General features: G+C 46.6%; 1 protein-coding gene across 1 annotated transcript in view; it reads left to right on the forward strand.

The window, feature by feature from the left end:
* LOC311228388 (SAM and SH3 domain-containing protein 1-like) overlaps positions 1-22,873 on the forward strand; it is a gene marked incomplete at its 5' end in the record, with an annotated part of 61,598 nt that overhangs the window by 29,474 nt on the left and 9,251 nt on the right. The window contains 4 exon segments of the mRNA XM_084314295.1: positions 706-915; positions 7,750-7,900; positions 8,659-8,802; positions 13,869-14,971. Of these exon segments, the coding sequence (XP_084170421.1) occupies positions 706-915; positions 7,750-7,900; positions 8,659-8,802; positions 13,869-14,971 (1,608 nt within the window).

Below are 22,873 nucleotides of genomic sequence, written 5' to 3' on the forward strand. Positions count from 1 at the left end.
GTCCTGCCCCTTCCTTACAATATCATATATTCATATGTAATAAGTTATCTATCAATATCAAAAATAATATACCTATCCACTATCGGCAAAAGATAAAGTTGAATGTTTTGTTCATCCAAATCAAATCAAATGTATTTGTAAGGCCCGACAACACACGTTAATGTCCCCATGGGCCGGACACATCTTCTTTAAACAAGTCAAGAAGAAACATCACAATAAGTCAAGAAACAAAACAGGAACACCATAAGGTCCAACAAATTCTAAATAAATGCAAAATAAATGAATGCAATGCAATGAATTGTGAAAACATCAAAACATACATTTTGAATCGAGACATTTTTTTTTAAATCTAAAAGTATAACTAATTGTCGGAAATTGGTTTTAATCCATAAATATTGGATAAAAAATGCCCTGTCAAAATGAAAAATAGTGCTTGGGGAAAGTACTTGAAAGCCCTTGAATTTCATTTTGCAATGTCTGTGGGAACCCTGATATCCCCACATGGTGAAAAGACATGCATGCTGGGTACACACACACCTGCCGTTACCCAGGACCCAAGCACAGCCATTAGACCCGGGGTGGGTCCCGGGCCCCCCCTGTGTGTGTGGCCCCCTCTGCTCCTTCAAGTGGCTGAAACAGGTCAGTTCCCCCCATGGGGACCAACACAGTAGGACTGACTCGCCGTGTCTCTCGTCTGTCCCGCAGCGCGGCGACGTGATCGACGTCATCAGCAAGCCGCCCATGGGCACCTGGATGGGCCTCCTGAACAACAAGGTGGGCACCTTCAAGTTCATCTACGTGGACGTCCTGAGCGAGGAGGAGGAGAAGCCCAAGAGGCCCGTGAGGAGGAGGAGGAAGGGCCGACCCCCCAAGCCCACCTCCGTGGAGGAGCTGCTGGAGCGCATCGACCTGAAGGTGAGGCAGAGACACCACACACACACGCACACGCACACACACACACGCACACACACACACACACTCTCTCGTATATACAAACACACACACACACACTCTCGTATACAAACGCACACACACACACACATTCTCTAATACACACACATATACACACACACATACATGCATACAAACACACACACATACACTCGTATATACAAACGCACACACACACACATTATCTAAGTCTAATACACACACACAGACAGACATATGAACGCACAGACATACAAACGCACACACACAGACATACAAACGCACACACACAGACATACAAACGCACACACACAGACATACAAACGCACACACACAGACATACAAACGCACACACACAGACATACAAACGCACACACACAGACATACAAAGCACACACAGACATACAAACGCACACACACAGACATACAAACGCACACACACAGACATACAAACGCACACACACAGACATACAAAGCACACACACAGACATACAAAGCACACACACAGACATACAAACGCACACATACATACACACATACATACAAACGCACACACACGGACATGCAAACGCACACACATACATACAAACGCACACACACACACATTTTCTAATGTACACACACATACACACACACACATACATACATACATGCAAACACACACACATTATCTAATACACACATACAAACATACATACATACATACATACATACATACAAACAACACATTCTCTAATACACACACACACACATATACACACATACATGCATACGTACATACAATCACACACACATTCTGGGGGTGCCAGTGGCTCAGGAGGTAGAGCGGTCGTCTCTCCCACGCTCCCGTGTCGAAGTGTCATCGAGCGAGACACTTAACCCCTAACTGCTCCCGATGAGCAGGTCGGCACCTCGCGTGGTCGCCTCCGCCGTCGGTGTGTGAACGTGTGAGTGAACGGGTGACTGTGAGGAATTATAAAGCACTTAGGATAAAAGCTGCTATATAAATGCAGTCCATTTACCATTGACATTATCTAATACACACACACGCACACACACACACACACACACACACACACACACACACACACACACACACACACACACACACACACACACGTAACATACACACACAAGTCAAGTCATCTTTATTTTTATAGCACATTTACAAATGACTAAAGCCAAACCAAAGTGCTTCACAGGTACATGCTAAAAACACATACAATGCAGTAATAATAATAATAAAAAAAATTACAGAAAAAGGTATTGCACAATTAAGAAAATAAGAACAAGGTGCAATATAAAGGAGACAAGAAATTAGATTAAAAAAAAAAAAAAAAAAAGTCCAGAGTAACAGCAAACATTCTGTGCAAGTGGCAGGCTAACTCTGGTCAAAGGCCAGGGAAAAGAGGTGCGTTTTTGGGCATCAATTTAAAAGCCTCTAGGCTCTGGGCAGATCTTATGGTGGGACACACACACACACGCACACACACACACACACACACACACACACACACACACACACACACACACACACACACACACACACACACACACACACACACACACACACACACACACACACACACACACACACACACACACACACACACACACATTCTCTAATGCACATTGTATGCAGCCATAAAGACATACAGATGCAGGAAGGTGAACCAGCACTTAACACTTGGCTGTCGTGCACGTTGCGTCTTCAGTGCACGGTGTGTTCCAGCAGCAAGCCTGATGTCACCGTCTGGGCAGGAGATGCCAGTGATGATAAGTAGCTGAAAACTAGCTGCTATTTGCATCTGAACATTGGAGAAATAAACAAGACGACTGAAGTGTTTATGCACTCTATTGTGTACTGTATCATTATATTCTGAGTGCTGGTTTTCCAGCCTCACTTTGTATGCCTTTATGTCTGCATACAATATTTACCTCTCTCTCTCTCTCTCTCTCTCTCTCTCTCTCTCTCTCTCTCTCTCTCTCTCTCTCTCTCTCTCTCTCTCTCTCTCACACTCTCCCATTACTCTCTCTCTCCTTACTCTCCATCTCTCTCTGTCTGTCTCTCTCTCTCTCACACTCCCATTACTCTCTCTCTCCTTACTCTCCATCTCTCTGTCTGTCTCTGTCTCTCTCTCTCTCTCTCTCTCTCTCTCTCTCTCTCTCCACATATCTCCTTACTCCATCTCTGTCTGTCTCTCTCTCTCTGTCTGTCTCTCTCTGTCTCTCTCTGTATGTCTGTCTCTCTCTCCTCTCTCTCTCTCCTCTCTCTCTCCCCCCCTCTCTCTTTCTATCTATCTCTCTCTCTCTCCCCCCCCTCTCTCTCTCTCTCTCTCTCTCTCTCTCTCTCTCTCTCTCTCTCTCTGTATCTGGAGTAGTGCATGTTATGTAGTTGTACTTGTATCTGGAATAGTACACGCCAGTCCCAGTGCTCTGACACAAAAGGCGCGGCTGCAGACATGTACATGTATACAGCTATAAGCAGCGCTTACCGTGCCGGAGGATCACGCTGTAAACAAATACGCACACAACAAAGCCATGTTCCTCTCGCGTCTAAACACAGACACCCACACGCACACACACACGCCCAGGCCAGAACACAGGGCTCCGCGTCTTTCAATTAGACCCAGTAGTAGCCACTCTCCTCGCGACACGTCCACCCACACTTAGCCCCAAGGAAGCCGACTCATAGGATGGGCTCTTTCATCAGAGGAGAGGAAGCCCATCGCTTGAGGACGGCCCGGCCATGGTTAGGTACCGGCGTCATATCGCAGGCTTTCTAGGGATTTTATTATAAGCCTGGAGGCTTGGTGTGTTATATTGCGCCCCTCAACCAATAGTTACATCGGCCCGGGGGTGCATCCCGGGAAAGAAAGAGAAACAAAAAAGACAGGAACAATACAAAAACAGAAGAGAAAAAATACATGCAGTCCAACCAAGCAGATAGCGAACAGACATGCATGATACACCACACACATACTACTACAATACAAACACTAGCTCATGGATTGCTTAAAAGTCCGTAGAGTGCCTGCAGATTTCAAGTTGAGTGGGTACTACTGTGTGTACTGTGTGTACTGTGTGTACTGTGTGTACTCCTGGAGGCTGGGTGTGTGTGGGTGTGTACTGTGTGTACTCCTGGAGGCTTGGTGTGTGTGTACTGTGTGTACTTGACATGTGACGGGCTGTGTTTTGACAAGGCGTCGCCGTCTCTTTTGGAGTGGAGAGGCTAGACTAAACCTAGACTAAACACATGAGTTCACAACCCCCCTATTAGACCTGGCCTCCACAATATGGTATCGATTACATGCGTCTTTTCTACTTTCATACTACTGGTCTGGACGTAACAAATCAACCTTTTGAATATATAACCCATGCAGGATGTTCTCTTAATACCTAAATGGATCATTGCATTTATATAGCGGCTTTTATCCAAAGCGCTTTACAATTCTATGCCTCGCATTCACCCGTTCGCTCACACATTCACACACCGACGGCGGAGGCAAGGTGCATGCAAGGTGCCGACCTGCTCATCGGGAGTGAGAGTTAAGAGGTTGAGTGTCTCGCTCAAGGACACTTGGACACACTGCCGGGAGGAGCCGGAATCGAACCAGGGGAACCTTCCGATTACCAGACGACCGCTCTACCTCCTGAGCCACTGTCGCCCCCCTTAATATATCATCGCCGTCGTCAAATTAATTAGTATTAAGGAGTTGCTCTCTAATGGTATATATCGTTATTCCCTCTCCCCCCAGTGCTCCTGATGCGTAACTGACCAATCTAACTAATTAATTTCTATTAAGAACCATCAACGCTGCATTTTGTAGCCTCCTTGAGTTGCTTTCTAATGGTATATGTCGTTATTCCCTCTCGCCCAGTGATTTCTCATGCGTAACTCTGAACAATATACTGCAAGGGCGTTGTCATGGGGAACCACGTCCAAGAATTCCCAGACTAGACCAAAAGGGAGCACGTCATTGGGCCTTTTCCCCAGAAACACTCTTCCTCAGAAACACTCTTCCTCAGAAACACTCTTCCCTCAGAAACACTCTTCCCTCAGAAACACTCTTCCTCAGAAACACTCTTCCCTCAGAAACACTCTTCCCCAGAAACACTCTTCCTCTGAAACACTCTTCCTCTGAAACACTCTTCCTCAGAAACACTCTTCCTCAGAAACACACTTCCCTCAGAAACACTCTTCCTCTGAAACACTCTTCCTCAGAAACACTCTTCCTCAGAAACACTCCCCCCCCCCCCAGAAACACTCTTCCTCAGAAACACTCTTCCTCAGAAACACTCTTCCCCAGAAACACTCTTCCTCAGAAACACTCTTCCTCAGAAACACTCTTCCCCAGAAACGCTCTTCCTCAGAAACACTCTTCCTCAGAAACACTCCCCCAGAAACACTCAATATAAAGTATAAAAGTCATCGCACCATCATCCGTCATCGTAACTTTAATACAAATTTCACAGCAGTATAATAAACATTCTGTCTGGGTTTCTGCTCTAGTTGTGTATTTTAACGGACCATTTGAAACAGACTGACTAAACTAGCTAAACTAAGCATGACAAGAACGATTAGCATAAAATATCATCATCTCGAGTCAGCAGTTAATAATAATGCAGGACCTCTTTAGGGGGTCTTTAATCGGCATGCAACGAACTGGACATGCAATTGGAGCGGCACACACACACCGGGATACACACACACACATGCATTGTCTTTCCTCAGTCGCCGATACGATAGTCTCTGCGCCTAACCCATCCCGTCGTCCTTCCCCCCCCATGGGCAGCCGGGAGCAGACAGGCGTCAACGTGAGTCGCGCCCCGGGGACCAATCCAAGTGCTCCTGTCCGTCTTCGTCAAGGACGCCACAGCGTTAGCGATCTGTTGTTGTGCATGTTTTTCCATTGGGTTTATCTTATCGGGGGGGGGAACCCTTGTGAGCACGGGGAGAACATGCAAACTCCACACAGAGGGGCCTGGGAGATACCCCACCTGGGTACCTGGCATCATGGAAACCTGGTCCCCAAGCGGGAACCACATACCACTTTTTATATCTTTGCACTTTTGACTATCTTTGTGTTGTTGTTTTTTTTTGGGGGGGGGGGGGGGGGGGGTTCTTGGCCCAACAAGTCTTTGGCTTTGTAACGTGTTTAGACGTGATACTGGCCAAAAGGACAAAAGGCAACTGCAAGAGAGACGAGATCATTCTGCTCTTTCCTGGCTGGTGGTCTTTTGTTTAGTCCATCATTATCTCCCACAGAAATAGACCAGAGACACGGTGTCCTCCTTAAGACACACTGTCCTCCTCCTCTTAAGACACGCTGTCCTCCTCTTAACCCTTTCACTGCCACACAACAGAAGGTTAGCCCTTTACTATCACACAACTGACGGTTGTGTGATAGTAAAGGGCTAACCTTCTGTATTGTCACAGTGAAAGGGTTAACTGGCTGTCGTGTGGCAGTGAAAAGGGTTAAGACACACTGTCCTCCTCCTCTTAAGACACGCTGTCCTCCTCCTCTTAAGACACGCTGTCCTCCTCTAAGATGGCGAAGTCCACCGTTCTAATTGACGGTCTTGACTGGTGACACAAGCATTCTGCCGCATTCTACCTCTGTGTGGGTGTGGGTGCCACGGGCTCGGAACGCACCAGCGTTCCCATTCTGCAGAGTGGAAGCCGGTTATGATAATTATGGTTTATGCGATATAGTGTCAGGTGACGACTGGGCCTAAAGCGGAGGAGGGTGTAGCGGGATATTTTAAGACATGAGATTTAAAAAAATATATATATATCTCATCCTCCCAGTTTTGAGATAGCACTGTGGGTGTAATGACTAGCTGCTGTGTGTGTGTGTGTGTGTGTGTGTGTGTGTGTGTGTGTGTGTGTGTGTGTGTGTGTGTGTGTGTGTGTGTGTGTGTGTGTGTGTGTGTGTGTGTGTGTGTGTGTGTGTGTGTGTGTGTGTGTGTGTGTGTGTGTGTGTGTGTGTGTGTGTGTGTGTGTGTGTGTGTGTGTGTCGTATTAACTGTGGGATACATTCACATACGATCTGGAAGAGTTCGATCTGTAGATGGAAAAACAAAGGTTGTTCTTAGTTTCTTAACACATAATAAAGCAGAATATGGGTCTATTTTACTCCAAATTAAGTTATTTTACGTTATGCCACAAACTATAGCTATTTAAGAATTCACATTAACCTGTTGCCAAGTGTTAGAGCTAGACTCTCTAGAGAGAATAAAAACGACTTTGCTATATCTATTTTTTTATTTTGTGGTGGGGCTGCCCATTTGGGATCATTTAGATCGCCGATTGAATCATTTAATTCGCTGATTGAATCATTTAATTCGCTGATTGAATCATTTAGATCGCTGATTGAATCATTTAGATCGCTGATTGAATAATTTAATTCGCTGATTGAATCATTTAGATCGCTGATTGGGCCTCTTGGTCCCAGCAGAAGGAAAAGGCCCGGGGTTGTCGTCCTGACTGGAGACCTTGAAACAGAGTAGAGATTACACACGGCTCATGGTATTTCCTGGTCTAAATGACGACATCATCGCTGTGACGGTAGATGCAGCAGCTCACACACCGCGTCTGCGGCCGCTTCAGGGCGAACACAGACCGATGCCCAGTGATGACCAACCATGCATTCCTTATGTTCCACAGCGGTAATTGAATCTATGTTCCATCCTCCACGATTAAAAGTTGGAACAAATCGCCCCCGCTGCCCCGCCGTCACACTATTATCTCCCCCCGGCTGTGCACGCGAGGTAGGAACCTTTCATCCTGAGCTGTTGTTTCTGTGTTTCTTGCAGGAGCACATGCCCACCTTCCTGTTCAACGGCTACGAGGACCTGGACACCTTCAAGCTGCTGGAGGAGGAGGATCTGGACGAGCTGAACATCAAGGACCCTCAGCACAGAGCCGTGCTGATGACCGCCGTGGAGCTGCTGCAGGAGTACGACAGTAAGTACATACATGTACTATATATATATATATACATATAAAGACCCTCAGCACAGAGCCGTGCTGATGACCGCCGTGGAGCTGCTGCAGGAGTACGACAGTAAGTACATACATGTACTATATATATATATATACATATAAAGACCCTCAGCACAGAGCCGTGCTGATGACCGCCGTGGAGCTGCTGCAGGAGTATGACAGTAAGTACATACATGTACTATATATATACACATGTACTATATACATATACCCTCAACACAGAGCCGTGCTGCTCACAGCTGTAGAGCTGCAGCAAGAGTATGACGGTAAGTACATAACCTTTCACTACTAACTTTTTCATGAGGAAAATATTGCATCTTCAGCGAGATAAATGACAGGGCTGAGCTGGGGGCGAGAGAAACACCCTCCCCCTCGGTGACGCATGAAACGGTGAAAACTGCCCGTCGAGCTCTTCTGGTCTCATTTAACACATCACCGAAGTCACCGTGCTTTTTTGGTTGCCATTTTCTTTCATCCTCCCCATGTTTTAAACACTTCTCTCGGGATCACAGGGTGCAAATCCTGTGCGCAGCTTTAATTAGCTTTATTTAAAGCTTTTTAAAATACTACAGTTGGCTCACACACAGAAGTGCAGCACAAGTTGAATCCATCGTACGTAACCTTTTTAGACGTGCTGCACAGTCTCCTATCTAACAAACGTGAACAACAACCGTTTATTTGTCTCTTAACTTGACCATGTCGCGTTTGTGCGTCCGCAGGCAGCAGTGATCCGGAGCGAGGCGGCAGTGGCGGCCTCTCCGGCTCCCAGGAGAAGCTGCTCTCCGAGGGCCGCGGCAGCAGCCTGGTGGGCGACTCCCCCCGGGACTCGGGGTGCTACGAGAGCAACGAGAACCTGGAGAACGGTAATGACGATGACAGCCCTGGTCTGAGCCTCTATAGCGCTTAAGAGCCAGAGTCCCCACACACAGGGACTTCCTACCTACAGTGACGTGTGATTCCCTCCTTCCTCTGGGATTTTCCTGCTCCATCTCTTCTGCCATGCTTCAGCATTCTAACCCCCTGCCCCGCCCATCTCGCCCCCCCCCCCCCCCCCCCCCCCCCCCCTGGACCAGCCAATCCCATCGATCCGCTCTCTTGTCACACCTGCATAGCTCCACCCCCTCCCTCCCTCCACACCTACCCCCCTTCCTTTCTCCCTCTAGACTGTGCTGCTCTCGAGACGCCTCTCTCTTCTCACACATCCCTTTCTCTCTTTTTCTATCCTTACGCTCCTCCGCTCTTCCTCCTCCCCACCACTCCTCTTCTTCCTCCAGGCGCTCTGTGTCGTGTCTGCAGAAGCCCAGTCCACACGGAGCGGGTCCACACGCTAGGCCCCCCGGCGCGGCCCGCGCTGTCGTCGCCCCCAGGGGCCTGGTGCGCACAGGGAGAGAGCCTCCTCCTCCCCCTCCGCGCACAGAACTGTTCTCGCCAGAACGCACCTCTGTTGACGCGGGGCGGAGCCTATAGAGTCATTTGCCCTGTTTGTTTTGCTGTGGTGGTATAATGAGAGAGAGGCCTGAGAGAGGTGTTAGACACCACTGCTATCTCTCTCTCTCTCTCTCTCTCTTCGTACCATATCAAGATGTCACTTTTGCTTGTGTTTACTTTTCATAGTGACCATGTTGCACAATTAAGCGTATGTGCCTAACGAAAGAAGAAGGAAAAAAAGAAAATACTAAAAATCATGGATGAAAATATTTTTTAATTGTAGTGCATAGATTTTAAGAGATCCTTATAATTATATATGCTATCCTTTTTTTCTGATTATGGACGTTTTTAATTCAGGTCTTATTTGTGGGAAGAAATTGTTTTTTGTTTTATATTTTTTTCTTTTGAGACTATTTTCAAATGCCCTGAAAAAGACACATGTGTGCTCCCTGTCTCTCTCTCTATACAACCTGTTAATAGCTCCATACCTCGATGACTCATCACTTTGTCCATAACTTCAATTATTTTCCCATCGAATCGGGGGTTCCAGTGTCACTACTACTGCGTTCCCCTGTATGTGTGTGTTGTCAGTTCATTAAAACATGTGCAATATGCCACAGTAGAGATTTTTGAGTTGTGGAATAAAAACCACTTCTATGACAGAATGGACCCGTGACCCTGCTTGCTTTATTTTACGTCTCTTCTCTTTTCTATTCATTCTCTCTCCTATCCCACCTTAACACCGTTCACCAGCTCTCAGCTGCATAACATCTCAGCCTCCTCTACTCTATCCAGTCTGATCAACAAACGCTTTTCCTCGCGTGGTGTCCGTTCCACAGGAAGTGGCAAGATAACACCACATCCTGTCTTCATCCAACGAGCGTCTGATTCGATCTTTCTGCTATCGCTTAGCATTTTCCGCAAACACGGTAGTGTGTATATATAGTACGGCTGGGCGATCCATATCACGGTGTTGTTATCACACAATGTTTTTTTTTAAACACCAGCGCACGAATACGGCATTCTCCGTCGTGTCTGTCGATGTTGAATGTCGGCCTCTCCTGCCCGTGTTGAATGTTTGTCTTTCCATGGATGGATGTTGTACAAGAGGCACGAAATGAGCCTATTGACCGTATTCACACAGCAGCCATGTTGCTCAAATGTCATACTCTGGTTGGGATTCCTTAACTCTTCATTTTCTGGTTGGGTTAACCTTTCACTACCACACTACAGAGGGTTAACCTTTCACTACCACACTACAGAAGGTTAACCTTTCACTACCACACTACAGCGGGTTAACCTTTCACTACCACACTACAGAAGGTTAACCTTTCACTACCACATTACAGACGGTTAACCTTTCACTACCACACTACAGAGGGTTAACCCTTTCACTACCACATTACAGAAGGTTAACCCTTTCACTACCACACTACAGAAGGTTAACCTTTCACTACCACACTACAGCGGGTTAACCTTTCACTACCACACTACAGAGGGTTAACCCTTTCACTACCACATTACAGAAGGTTAACCTTTCACTACCACACTACAGAAGGTTAGCCCTTTCACTACCACACTACATAGGGTTAACCCTTTCACTACCACACTACAGAAGGTTAGCCTTTCACTACCACACTACAGAAGGTTAGCCCTTTCACTACCACACTACAGAAGGTTAGCCCTTTCACTACCACACTACAGAATGTTAACCTTTCACTACCACACTACAGAGGGTTAACCCTTTCACTACCACACTACAGAAGGTTAACCTTTCACTACCACACTACAGAAGGTTAGCCCTTTCACTACCACACTACAGAATGTTAACTATTTCACTACCACACTACAGAGGGTTAACCTTTCACTACCACACGACAGAAGGTTAACCTTTCACTACCACACTACATAAGGTTAACCCTTCCATTACCACACTACAGAAGGTTAGCCCTTTCACTACCACACTACAGAAGGTTAACCATTTCACTACCACACTACAGAAGGTTAACCTTTCACTACCACACTACAGAAGGTTAGCCCTTTCACTACCACACTACAGAAGGTTAACCTTTCACTACCACACTATAGAAGGTTAACCTTTCACTACCACATTACAGAAGGTTAACTATTTCACTACCACACCACATAAGGTTAACCTTTCACTACCACACTACAGAAGATTAACATTGCACTACCACACTACAGAAGGTTAACCCTTTCACTACCACACTACAGAAGGTTAACCTTTCACTACCACACTACAGAAGGTTAACCATTTCACTACCACACTACAGAAGGTTAACCCTTGCACTACCACACTACAGACGGTTAACCCTTACACTACCACACTACATAAGGTTAACCTTTCACTACCACACTACAGACTGTTAACCGTCTGTAGTTTGTTAGCAAAAGGTTAACCTTCTGTAGTGTAGTGTGGTAGTGTAAGGGTTAAAAGACAACTTGGCCGCCATGTGATTATGGTCAATGCACCGGATGAATGCCTTTACCCAACATAGCGATATAGTAAAACATAGGACGATGAGAGATTCATAATGCCCATGTTGGTAAATGTCTGGTTTATCGCCCAGCCCTAGCATGTAGTAGCAGTAACTTTCTTGCATATCCTACATATCTGAATATTCCCCTTTTATTTAGGTGTATTTACAAACTATAAATGATCGTTTAATGGCACAACTACAGCTGGACCTACAGTGTACTTTCAAGATTATACTCGTCGATATGAATAACATTGCAGAGGTTGTGACATCACCCATTCCATATGCATCTGCCACGCAGGTAGATGACCTTACTTCATTTTCTTTGTGTAAATGCACACATTAAACAACGATTTGTTTTGTGATTAAAAAGATAAGCATCAGCAAAGTGGAGAATATTATTATTATTTCATTTCTGTCCTCTGGCCACTATTGCATTGGAAGTTAATTAGCCAGGAGCGTATAAGATTAGAACACATTGTGTCACGTTAGCGAGGACCTTCAAAGATTAGAACATGTCATGTCACTTTAGCAAGGACCATCACAGATTAAAAACATGTCATTCAACCAAAATCGTTACCGTCATCACAGCTTTCATGGTCTTTGCCATATGGTTCCCATCTTTGCCATCCTTCCATTTTGCTCCGTAAGCCTGGAGATAGATGGTAAGTTGGCCTCAGTGCTTTGTGATGGTGTGTAACGGTGTGGTGTAATGGTTTTCCAAGCGCACAGTTGTGGGTATTTCTACTGTGGATTCCTCACATGACAGAACTATGATTATTATATCTGGTTATGTTAACTCATCCCAAGTAACCCCAACCTCTCCCTTTTGGCAGTAGTGCAAAAATAAGGTTGAATTTAATATTTCAATACAATTATATTAAGCTGGTTTGCATTCTGTGATGGACTGGGTAAGTATTCATTTAAACTTTGATAAAGTGATCCAAAATGTTCTGCTTTTGTGTGCACATAATATTGGAAGCTTATGTTTAGTTTGTTTGTCTGCCTGCTTTGTTTGTCTATTGTTCCCTGTCAAACATTTCCACATTCGTCCTTTTGGTTTCCCGGACTAATGGAACGTTAGCCTTGTTGCTAACATCGCTAACACGCCGCTCTTTTTGAGAAACTGCAGAACAAATGATAGAAACGCCCCTCCCCCAATGTGACAAGAGTGTAGTGAAGGACAAACTAAAAGAATGTCAACTCATGACATCGGAGTGTCCCTTCTCCACAGCTAATTCCTCTCCGCCTCTGTACTATTGTAGCTAATTCTAATGCCCCAGAAAGCAGCGTCAGCTGGGAGAGTAGAGCAGTAGCAGGGGCAGAAGAATAATACCTAATCTATCAATGTATCAGTATGTTTTGTGTCTGTGTCTCTTTAAAAATAACAGAGTGATGACCAATCTATCTATATAGTTGAAATCCCTACTGTAGACAGTGCCCTGGCGCGCTCTACGGTAAAGGATCTGTTTTACGTCCGCTTCAAAACAACAAGTGGAAAAGAGTAATGGATAAAAGCTTGGAACTAGTTGATGCACCGATGTGAAAATTGTGGCCGATAACCGATAACCGATATTAATATTGCTGTTCTGGCCGATACCGATATTTACCGATGTCGATATCTCTGTATAGAAAACACTTTTTTATGATAATCAAATAAAGAGCTATTTTCCAAAACGTTTTTTTTTTTTTTTTTTTTTTTTTTTTAATACTTTTGTCATTTATTTTCAGAAATTACTGATATTTTGAAACAATTTAAGACCAAAACAAATAAAAAAAAATGTATATATATATTTTTGTTTTATATATATCGGCCCGATACCCATGTGTAAAAAAAAAAAAAAAAAAGGACCATATCGGCCGATATTATATCGCCGGGCGATATATCGTGCACCACTACTTGGAAGGAACAGTGTTTGGGTTTCTCTGACAGTACTCTTATCGCTAACTCAAATTTCCAAGCGTGGCTGAACCTGAACCCTTGAATTCCCGTGTGTTTGCAGGTAAGAGCAGGAAGTCGTCTCGGCCCGGCCACTCGCCCGGAGGGGGCCTGCAGTCCCCGGACTACCCCACGCTGCCCATGACCCAGTCCACCGAGGCCCTACAGCAGAGCACCAAGGGCCAGAGGGCCAAGTTCCCCAAGAGCTTCTTCCTCCTCAAGCCCACCCTGAAGAGCTTCAGCCTGCTGGGGCTCCGCAAGGCTCACCGGCGCTCCGCCGTCCCGGCCAGCCGCAGCTGCGAGGCCCTGGACAGCAGCCCCCCGCAGCCCGCGGGGCCCCGGTGCTGGAAGCGCTCCCATTCCCTGGGCGACCTCCACTGGGAGCAGGCCTTCGACCAGACGAAAGACTCCTCCTCCAGCCTGGAGCTCAAGTCCCCCAGGGGAGGTGGTTCCAAGTCGGGCAGCCCCGTCAAGACGAGGCACGGAGACAGGGGTTCCCCGACTCGCAACGGGGCTCCGGTGGGGAGCCTCAAGGGGAGGTTTGACCGGCCCCCTGTGCCCTCCCAGCTGCCTCTTCGTCCCCCTTGTCCCACCGCGCCGGCCCCCAACCCTCCAGAGCACCTGTCCTACAGTCCTACTCCCAGCCCCCACGAGTCTGGCCTATTCGGGGAGAGGATCATCCGGACTCACCCCAAAAAGCCTCCGGTGCCCCCTCCCGTTCCTGCCAAGAAGTCCAGGGAGCGACTGGCCAACGGGCTGCGCCACTCTCCCCTCTCTCTGCCCTCATCACCCTCCCCCAGCCCCTCCCCCACCCACTCCCTCACCCGCTCTCACCCGGCGAGCCCCGTCATCCGCAGCAGCAGCAGCAGTAGTCCCAGCCCCGGTGCCCCCGCCCTGCCCGCCAAGATGCCCAGCACCTCCACCACCAGCCCCCGCTCCGCCAGCCCCCACGCCGCCGCCTCGCCTGCGTCCTCCACCTCCTCCGCAGGCGACGAACCCACCACCCCTCCGGCCGCGCCCCCGCCTTGGCTGACGGACTTCGGGGGGAAAGTGGCGGTGACCAGGAAGGGGTCCCACGCCAAGATGGGCCCCGACCTGCTGACCCTGCTGGAGCAGAGGCTGGAGGCGGAGGGCATCGACCTGACCGAGGAGCCCTACTCTGACAAGGTACTGACGCGGGTAGAAGCACCAGCAGAGTGAGGTCACTGGATGAATGAACGAATGAATTAGGGCTGCAACGATTAGTCGACATAATCGACGATGTCGATTATAAAAAATCGTCGACGAGGAATTGTTGCGTCGATTAGTAATTAAAAAAAATATATATATATTATTATTTATTTTTTTGCACTACCTATCTTTGTGAAAGTGGCTTCTCAGCTCTGGTCCAGCTGAAGACTTCTTAGCTTAACATAACAGCCCGACAGTAAGTTTGGGGAACTAATGGGATAACTGGGGATGTTGTTTGGTCCTGACAAGAGTCTCAAAGCAACTCTGAGGTCATGCTCAATGTCCAATCTGTTCCTCTGCTCTGTCTTCAGCTGGACCAGAGCTGAGAAGCCACTTTCACAAAGATAGGTAGTGCAAAAAAAAAATAAAAAATTTATATAATTGTTTTTCGATTAGTCGACTAATCGAAAAAATTATCGACAGATTCGTCGACTACCAAAATAGTCATTAGTTGCAGCCCTAGAATGAATGAATGAATGAATGAATGAATGATTGTTCATTCTAGACGCTTTACAATTACAAAAAATTGCCTCCTTCACCCAACAACCCCTGGTAGCACCCAACCTTGGGCTACGCAGGCTCAATGGCTGTCATACACTGGCACCAGGCACACATCACACTACACAATGGCCGAACGGCTCAAGAGGCAAGGACTGATATCAGCCAATTAAGGGGGGGAAGGGATGATTAGGTGGCCTTGATGTCAGAGACCTGATTGGGAATTTGGCCAGGATCGTCAGGGGAACCCCCCCCCCCTACTCGATGGGCGATAGGCGTCCTGGGTTCTTTATCGAATTCAGGACGGCACTCGCGCGCTGTCGAACTGCAACGCAAGGGCAGAAGTCTGAGTGATGTAAATGGACGTACGCTCCACTTAACATCACGTGCAGACGAGGCTCCTCAGAGTGGAGTGGGGGGGGGGGAGTCTGACATTGATTAGTTGACGCTAGCGTTTTCCCCCAGCATGCCTCGTGCATAAAAAAAAAACAGAAAGGCTTTCTACTTTGACATGTGCAACAAGACAGGAGGCTAGTTAACGCAGAGCAGGGAGCGCTCTCGAAGCAACCGGAGCGCGTCGCTCCCTGGGAAACAATGAGAAGCTTTGTGTTTAAGCACCGCGGGGAAGAAAAGCCTCGTATGAAACGCACCCTTGGTCGTCGCCGGCATGTCACTGATAAGAGTCCGGTGCTGAGGACGCTGGCGTGTGTATGTGTGGGGGGGGGGGGGGGGGGGGATGCATTGAAGTCAATCGGTCCTGGGTGCAGGTATGCATTTCTTTCTTCAGAACCCTGCACCTAGTTTTGAAACTTAAAGGAACACGCCAACATTTAGGGAAATTAACTTACCGTCTTCTCCAGAGAGAGACAAGAAGATAGATACCAGTTTCCTCTCTGTGCGTTCAGTAGAAAACGATCTGGCTGCACGTTAGCCTAGCTTAGCACAATGAATGGAAGCGGACAGTGCCGGTTAGCCTTCGGGAGAGGTGTTAGTTGGACAATGCCTAGGCTAACCGGCACTGTCCGCTTCCATTCATTGTGCTAAGCTAGGCTAACATGTAGCCAGATAGCTTTGTACTGAACGCACAGAGAGGAAAACTGGTATCTATCTTCTTGTCTCTCTCTGGAGAAGACGGTAAGCTAATTTCCCAAAATGTTGGCGAGTTCTAGAAGGTGGCAAGGAGTCGTGTTGGCATCCGCCATAGTCATCATTACGTACAGAATGAAACTAGACTCGGACACACATGTAAAATACTTTTCAGGCTCTGTTACACGTTCACGATACCTTTCGTGGGTTTACATTGACAACAATAATAATAATAATAGATCAAATTTATATAGCGCCTTTCATAGAACCCAAGGTCGCTTCACAATCGGGACAAAAAATAGGGCTAGGGAAATAGGGGGTAAAAGGGGATGAGGGAAGGTAAGGGATAATGGATAATGGACCTAATCTTTTTTTTTATCCACTTTTTCTCCCATTTTCTATATTTTCTCCCATCCCAATTTCGTATATCATCCAATTCAACCCTCCCGTGTCACGAACGCTGTTTCTTGCCTCCCACAAGCCGGCTGCAATGTGGACTAAGTCATACATAGCACAAGTCCCCTCCGGTACTTGAGGTAACAGCAGTCGCATCTTTTCACCTGCGCAGCTCGATCTCTCAGTGGCGAGGAGTAACGCGTGGGAGGCTCACGCTGCCCCCGACACTTCCTGATTCTACTGCGCAGGCACACCAACCGACCTGTAGGAGTCGCTGTCCACAACGCCCGATCCCCACCCTTCAGTTTCCCTCCCCGTAATACAGCCAATGTGTATTACTGTGGACGACCAGCTAAACTGAAAGCAATGTGGAGCGCTGGGATCGAACAGGCGATCCCAGCGTCTCTGCATTCATGGCGAGCGCCTTGCCCACTACGCCACGTAGCCGCCCGATAATGGACCTAATCTAATCTAAACTAATTGAGGGGAAAAGCCTTGGTGAAGAGGTGTGTTTTTAGAGCAGTTTTGAAGGTGTCCAGGGTTGGGGTGTTGCTGATTTCGGGGGGGAGAGAGTTCCAGAGGGTAGGGGACGCCACGCTGAAGGCTCTGTCCCCGAAAGTCCGTAACCTGGTGCGAGGGATGGAGAGGAGACCTAGATCAGAGGATCGTAGGTTCCGGGATGGAGTGTGCTGGTGGAGGAGATCAGACAGGTATCGGGGGGCGAGGGCATGGACTTGTAGGTGAGGAGCAGGAGTTTGAAGGTGATGCGGAACTTGACTGGGAGCCAGTGGAGGTGGATGAGGGTGGGGGTGATGTGCTGCCAGGGCTTGGTGTGAGTGAGAACCCTGGCAGCTGAGTTCTGAACATACTGGAGCCTGTCCAGGGCTTTGCTGGGTACCCCAAACAGGACTCCGTTGCAGTAGTCCAACCGGGAGGTGATGAATGAGTGGATCAGGGTCTCAGCCACAGAGTCTGAGAGTGAGGGTCGGAGACGGGAGATGTTTTTGAGGTGGTAGAAGAAGGCAGACTTGGTGACGGATTTGATGTGGGAGTGAAATGAAAGTGTGGAGTCAAGGGTGACGCCCAGGTTACGGACTTCGAGAGACGGGGAGATGGAACAGCAGTCAACGTGGAGGAGGAGATCTCCAACCTTCCGGAGCAGTGCCTTGGGGGCCACAACCATGAGCTCTGTCTTTTTGCTGTTGAGTTTCAGTAATTTGGTTGACATCCAGGTTTTTATGGCGTGGAGGCAGTTGACTACAGACTGTGGGGGGAGCTGGGAGGATGGTGAGGTGCTGAGATAGAGCTGAGTATCATCAGCATAGCAATGAAAGTTGATAGAATAGTAGAAATGTCACAGAATATGAATGAACTAATGTACATTTTATTATGTGAACCGTGGTGATACTTGTTCTGTTGGACATAACATATCAAAACAGTAAATCAGTCGTTTCCGGTAATGAAGGGTTTCACAAACACACTCTGAAGCGGGGAAGGGGGGGCAGAAAGAGGCTGGGCTTCACTACAGTATTCTTGCAGGCTTTTTCCTTCTCACAGTTGCCAGTCACCCTGTTTTTAATCAGAATTTATGTTTCCTATCTTATCACTTGGCTGGAAGCTAGCCCTCTGGAGAGGGAGAGATGGGAGAGAGAGATGGAGGGAGGGAGAGAGGGAGGAGGGGAGGGAAGGGAGAGACGGTATTCACAACACTATTCTCTTAAGATATTTCCTTCCTACAGTTTCCAGTCACCCTGTTTAACTTCATGTTTCCATCTGATCACTTATTCAATTCTCTTTAGTTTCCCCCCTCTCTTGCTCGCTCTTTCTCTCTCTCACTCTCGCTCTCTTTCTCTCTCACTCTCTCTCACTCTCTTTCTCTCTCGCTATCTCTCTCTCTTTCTCTCTCTTTCTGTCTCTCTCTCCCCCTCATGTACTATCTCTCACTCTCTTTCTCTCTCGCTCTCTCATGTACTCTATCTCTCTCTCATGTACTCTCTCTCTCATGTACTCTATCTCTCTCTCATGTACTCTCTCTCTCATGTACTCTATCTCTCTCTCATGTAATCTCTCTCTCAATTAAATTAAATTCAAAGGGGCTTTATTGACATGGGAAACATACGTTTACATTGCCAAAGCCAGTGTTACAACAATCAAAACGTATCAAACTATATCTCCCCCCCCTCTCTCTCTCTCACACACATATACTCTTTCTCTCTCTCTCTCTCTCTCTCTCTCTCTCTCTCTCTCTCTCTCTCTCTCTCTCTCTCTCTCTCTCTCTCTCTCTCTCTCTCTCTCTCTCTCTCTCTCTCTCCCCCCCCTCTCTCTCTCACACACATATACTCTCTCTCTCTCTCTCTCTCTCTCTCTCTCTCTCTCTCTCTCTCTCTCTCTCTCTATCTCTCTCTCTCTCCCCCTCCCCCCCCCCCTCTCCTGTGGATAATGGTCTCATCACTCAGCCAGTCGCTCCTCAGAGCTCTTGACTCTCTCTGTCTGATCAGATCCATTCGGCCATAAACGGACAGATCTTTGACGTCTCAGACCTCGTAATAATGTCTTGGAACGATTCAGCCATAAACAAGCATTATGTGAACATCTCAGACGTCGTAATAACGTCCCTAAACGAGCACATGAAGTCAAAGGGCTCCTCTTCATCATCAGTGTTACTGTCTCGTAAAGTCAACCAGCTCCTCTTCATCAGTGTATTTATACAAGAAATAAAGAAATAATAAATCAAACGCACGGTTCTCGTTCGAGCCTCGGTTGACGAACACTGCCACTTGTTTCCCCCGTCTCATCTCATCCCTACCGCTATTAAAAACAATAACGCACACGGCCACGCCTGGAAACGCTGGACGGCCCGTCGCGGGACACGTCGCCAACGTCGTATGTCACGCCGGCGCTCTGGGAGCCATCAGTACTAACAACTCAAGGTTGTTCTGTCTGCACCGGCGTCAAGGCCTTTTGGGGGTTTTTTGCATCGTAATGCGCCGAACCTGACTGGGTCATAACTTCCCTTTGTAGCCTGGATCCCGTCAGGCTCCTCTCCCCCAAGGCCAACTGCACCGCTGGTAGTGATGCACGATATATCGGCGGCCGATATGGCAGTTTTTTCACACATCGGTATCGGTCCGATATCAAGATAGGGCCGATATGGGCCAATATTAAAAAAAAATTATAAATTTTATTTTACATTTTTTTTTTGTATATATTTTTTTCTTCCTTTTACATGTTTTGGCCTTAGAAAATATCTGTCATTTCTGAAAAAAAGTTACAAAAGTAAAAAAAAAAAAAAAAAAAAAAAAAAAAAAAAAAAGCGTTTTGGAAAATAGCTCTTTATTTGATTATCATAAAAAAGTGTTTTCTATACAGAGATATCGACATCGGTAAATATCGGTATCAACCAGAACAGCAATATTAATATCGGTATCGGCCACAATTTTCACATCGGTGCCTCACTAACCACTGGCTTCGTGTGGAGGCCATTTTCAAAACCATGTGTGTGTGTGTGCGTGTGTGCACGCGTTTATGAGTGTGTTCATTCGCTGTCGTCTATGCGTTGGCATACGAGCTCATTTAAATTTTTTTGTGTGTGTTTATTATAGCAGTAGGGAAAAGGTACTGCGATGTGATGGAGTCTGTGGCAAGTTTACAGTCTGAATCTGAACCGGAGGCTGTAAAACACTCCAGTGTGGTGCCAGACCCCTAAGGCTGGGGCCCCTTTTAACACGGCCCTGCCAGGTTAACCACACACACACACACAGAGGTGAGGTTAGAAATTATGTTAAATACTTTTAAAGACCACAGCTCTGCTTGATTCATATTAGTGATGAGTGGAGTAGAGGCCCACTACAGCATTATACACTACTACTTTACTCAAACCGCAAAAAATTATTTATAATCGCAATTCTTTATTTTTTTATTTTTTTTTACTTTTTTCTTAATTTTTTGTTTAACCAGGAAGTCCCATTGAGATACAAGATCAGTTTGGGAGAGGGAGGTAAGGGGTTTTAGATTGTGTGTTGTGAAGTTTAGACTTCAGAGAGGGAGAGTAAAGTACAAAAAAATAAGGTACCGTCGGGCACCGGTATTGATTCCCAGGTAAAAAGAAACATTTTCAGGCTCGGTGTCCCGAACAGACTCACCGCGTAGGCCTGATGCAAGCCGCATTTTACAATAAACCTCTGTGGGGCTGCTTAATTTTTATGTATTATAATCGCAAATTTAATCGCAATCGCAATATCTGTCCGAAAAATCGCAATACGATTATTTTCCCAAAATCGTGCAGCCCTATACAACACTACTACCATACTGTATTTGTAGTAGTATTACTACAACACTACTACCATACTGTATTTGTAGTAGTATTACTACAACACTACTACCATACTGTATTTGTAGTAGTATTACTACAACACTACTACCATACTGTATTTGTAGTAGTATTACTACAACACTACTACCATACTGTATTTGTAGTAGTATTACTACAACACTACTACCATACTGTATTTGTAGTAGTATTCAAACCTTTATTTATTCTCGAAAAGGACAATTGAGGTCACCCTCATTTTCAATGTCGTCGAGACTTTCAATGCATAATTTTTTTTACAATATAATAATAATAAATATGAATAACTCTTTATCTATATAATAGCACCTTTCACACATGCACTGCAGCCCAAAGTGCCCCACACAGCAAATAGTATAAAATGAACATAGAATCAGCATACAGTCGACACAGAATAAAATGTATAAAGTGCAGACATAAGAGTAGGCATAAAAGTAGTGCAACGTAAACGTGCAGACGTAAGAATAGGCATAACATTTGCTCATTAAGTACAGTGTTGCTCGAAGGCATGTTGTGAACCCCCTCCGGAACAGACAGTCCCCCAAACACCCCAACACATCAATCCCCACCACATCCCCATCCAAGGCACACACAGTGATGAAGCCACGACCCAAGGAAAACAAACAGCTTGCGTGTCACGCACACCACCGCCACGCCGGCGACGGGGAAGCCACCCCCAGAATAACGTTCCACAGAAAATGAGAGCAATTCTCAGCCCATACAGTATATTTGTAGTTGAAAATATGGTCACGTGTTAAATCAATGTATATATCACGTTGGCTTTAATCTTCTGTCTGTAGTCATTTGCTCTAAAATTAAGGAATAGGTACAAATGGTTCATGCAGAATTGGCCTTTAGTCAGTTTTATTACCTGGTGGTTGCCTGGTGGTTGCCTGGTGGTTGCCTGGTTGTTGCCTGGCCATAGGCCTGTACAGGTAGTATTATCCTGGCAGAACTACGGCAGGGCGGGCAGACATTGGCTGTTGCTGGGCCAGCCATCCACCCCTCCATCCACCCATCTATCCATCCCTTCATCCCCTCCAGAGCTCCGTCCAGTTTGGCCAGCCCGACCGGTCTGCTGGAGCTAGCCATAGCACCAGGTTCCGTGGGAGAGAGGGAGGGAGGGGAGGGAGGGAGAAGAAGGAAGGAAGGAAGGAAGGAAGGAAGAAAGAAAGAGACAGGGTTCACAACAACGTATTCTCAACCTTTTCCTTCCTACAGGAAAGGAACGGTTTTAATTAGAATTAACATGTTTCCCATCTGATCACTTATTCAATTCTCTTTAGTTTCCTCTCTCTCATGTACTCTCTCGCTTGCTCTCTCTCTCTCCCTCTCTCTCTCTTGCTATCTATCTCTCTCTCATGTACCCTCTCCCATGTACTCTATCTCTCTCTTGCTCTCTCTCTATCTGTCTCTCTCTTGCTCTCTCTCTCTATCTCTCTCATGTACTCTATCTCTCTGTCTCTTTCTTGCTCTATCTCTCTTTCTCTCTCCTCATGTACTCTCTCCAT

The sequence above is a fragment of the Notolepis coatsorum genome, assembly GCF_963971535.1.
Source record: "Notolepis coatsorum genome assembly, chromosome: 5".
Taxonomy (NCBI): Eukaryota; Metazoa; Chordata; class Actinopteri; order Aulopiformes; family Paralepididae; genus Notolepis; species Notolepis coatsorum.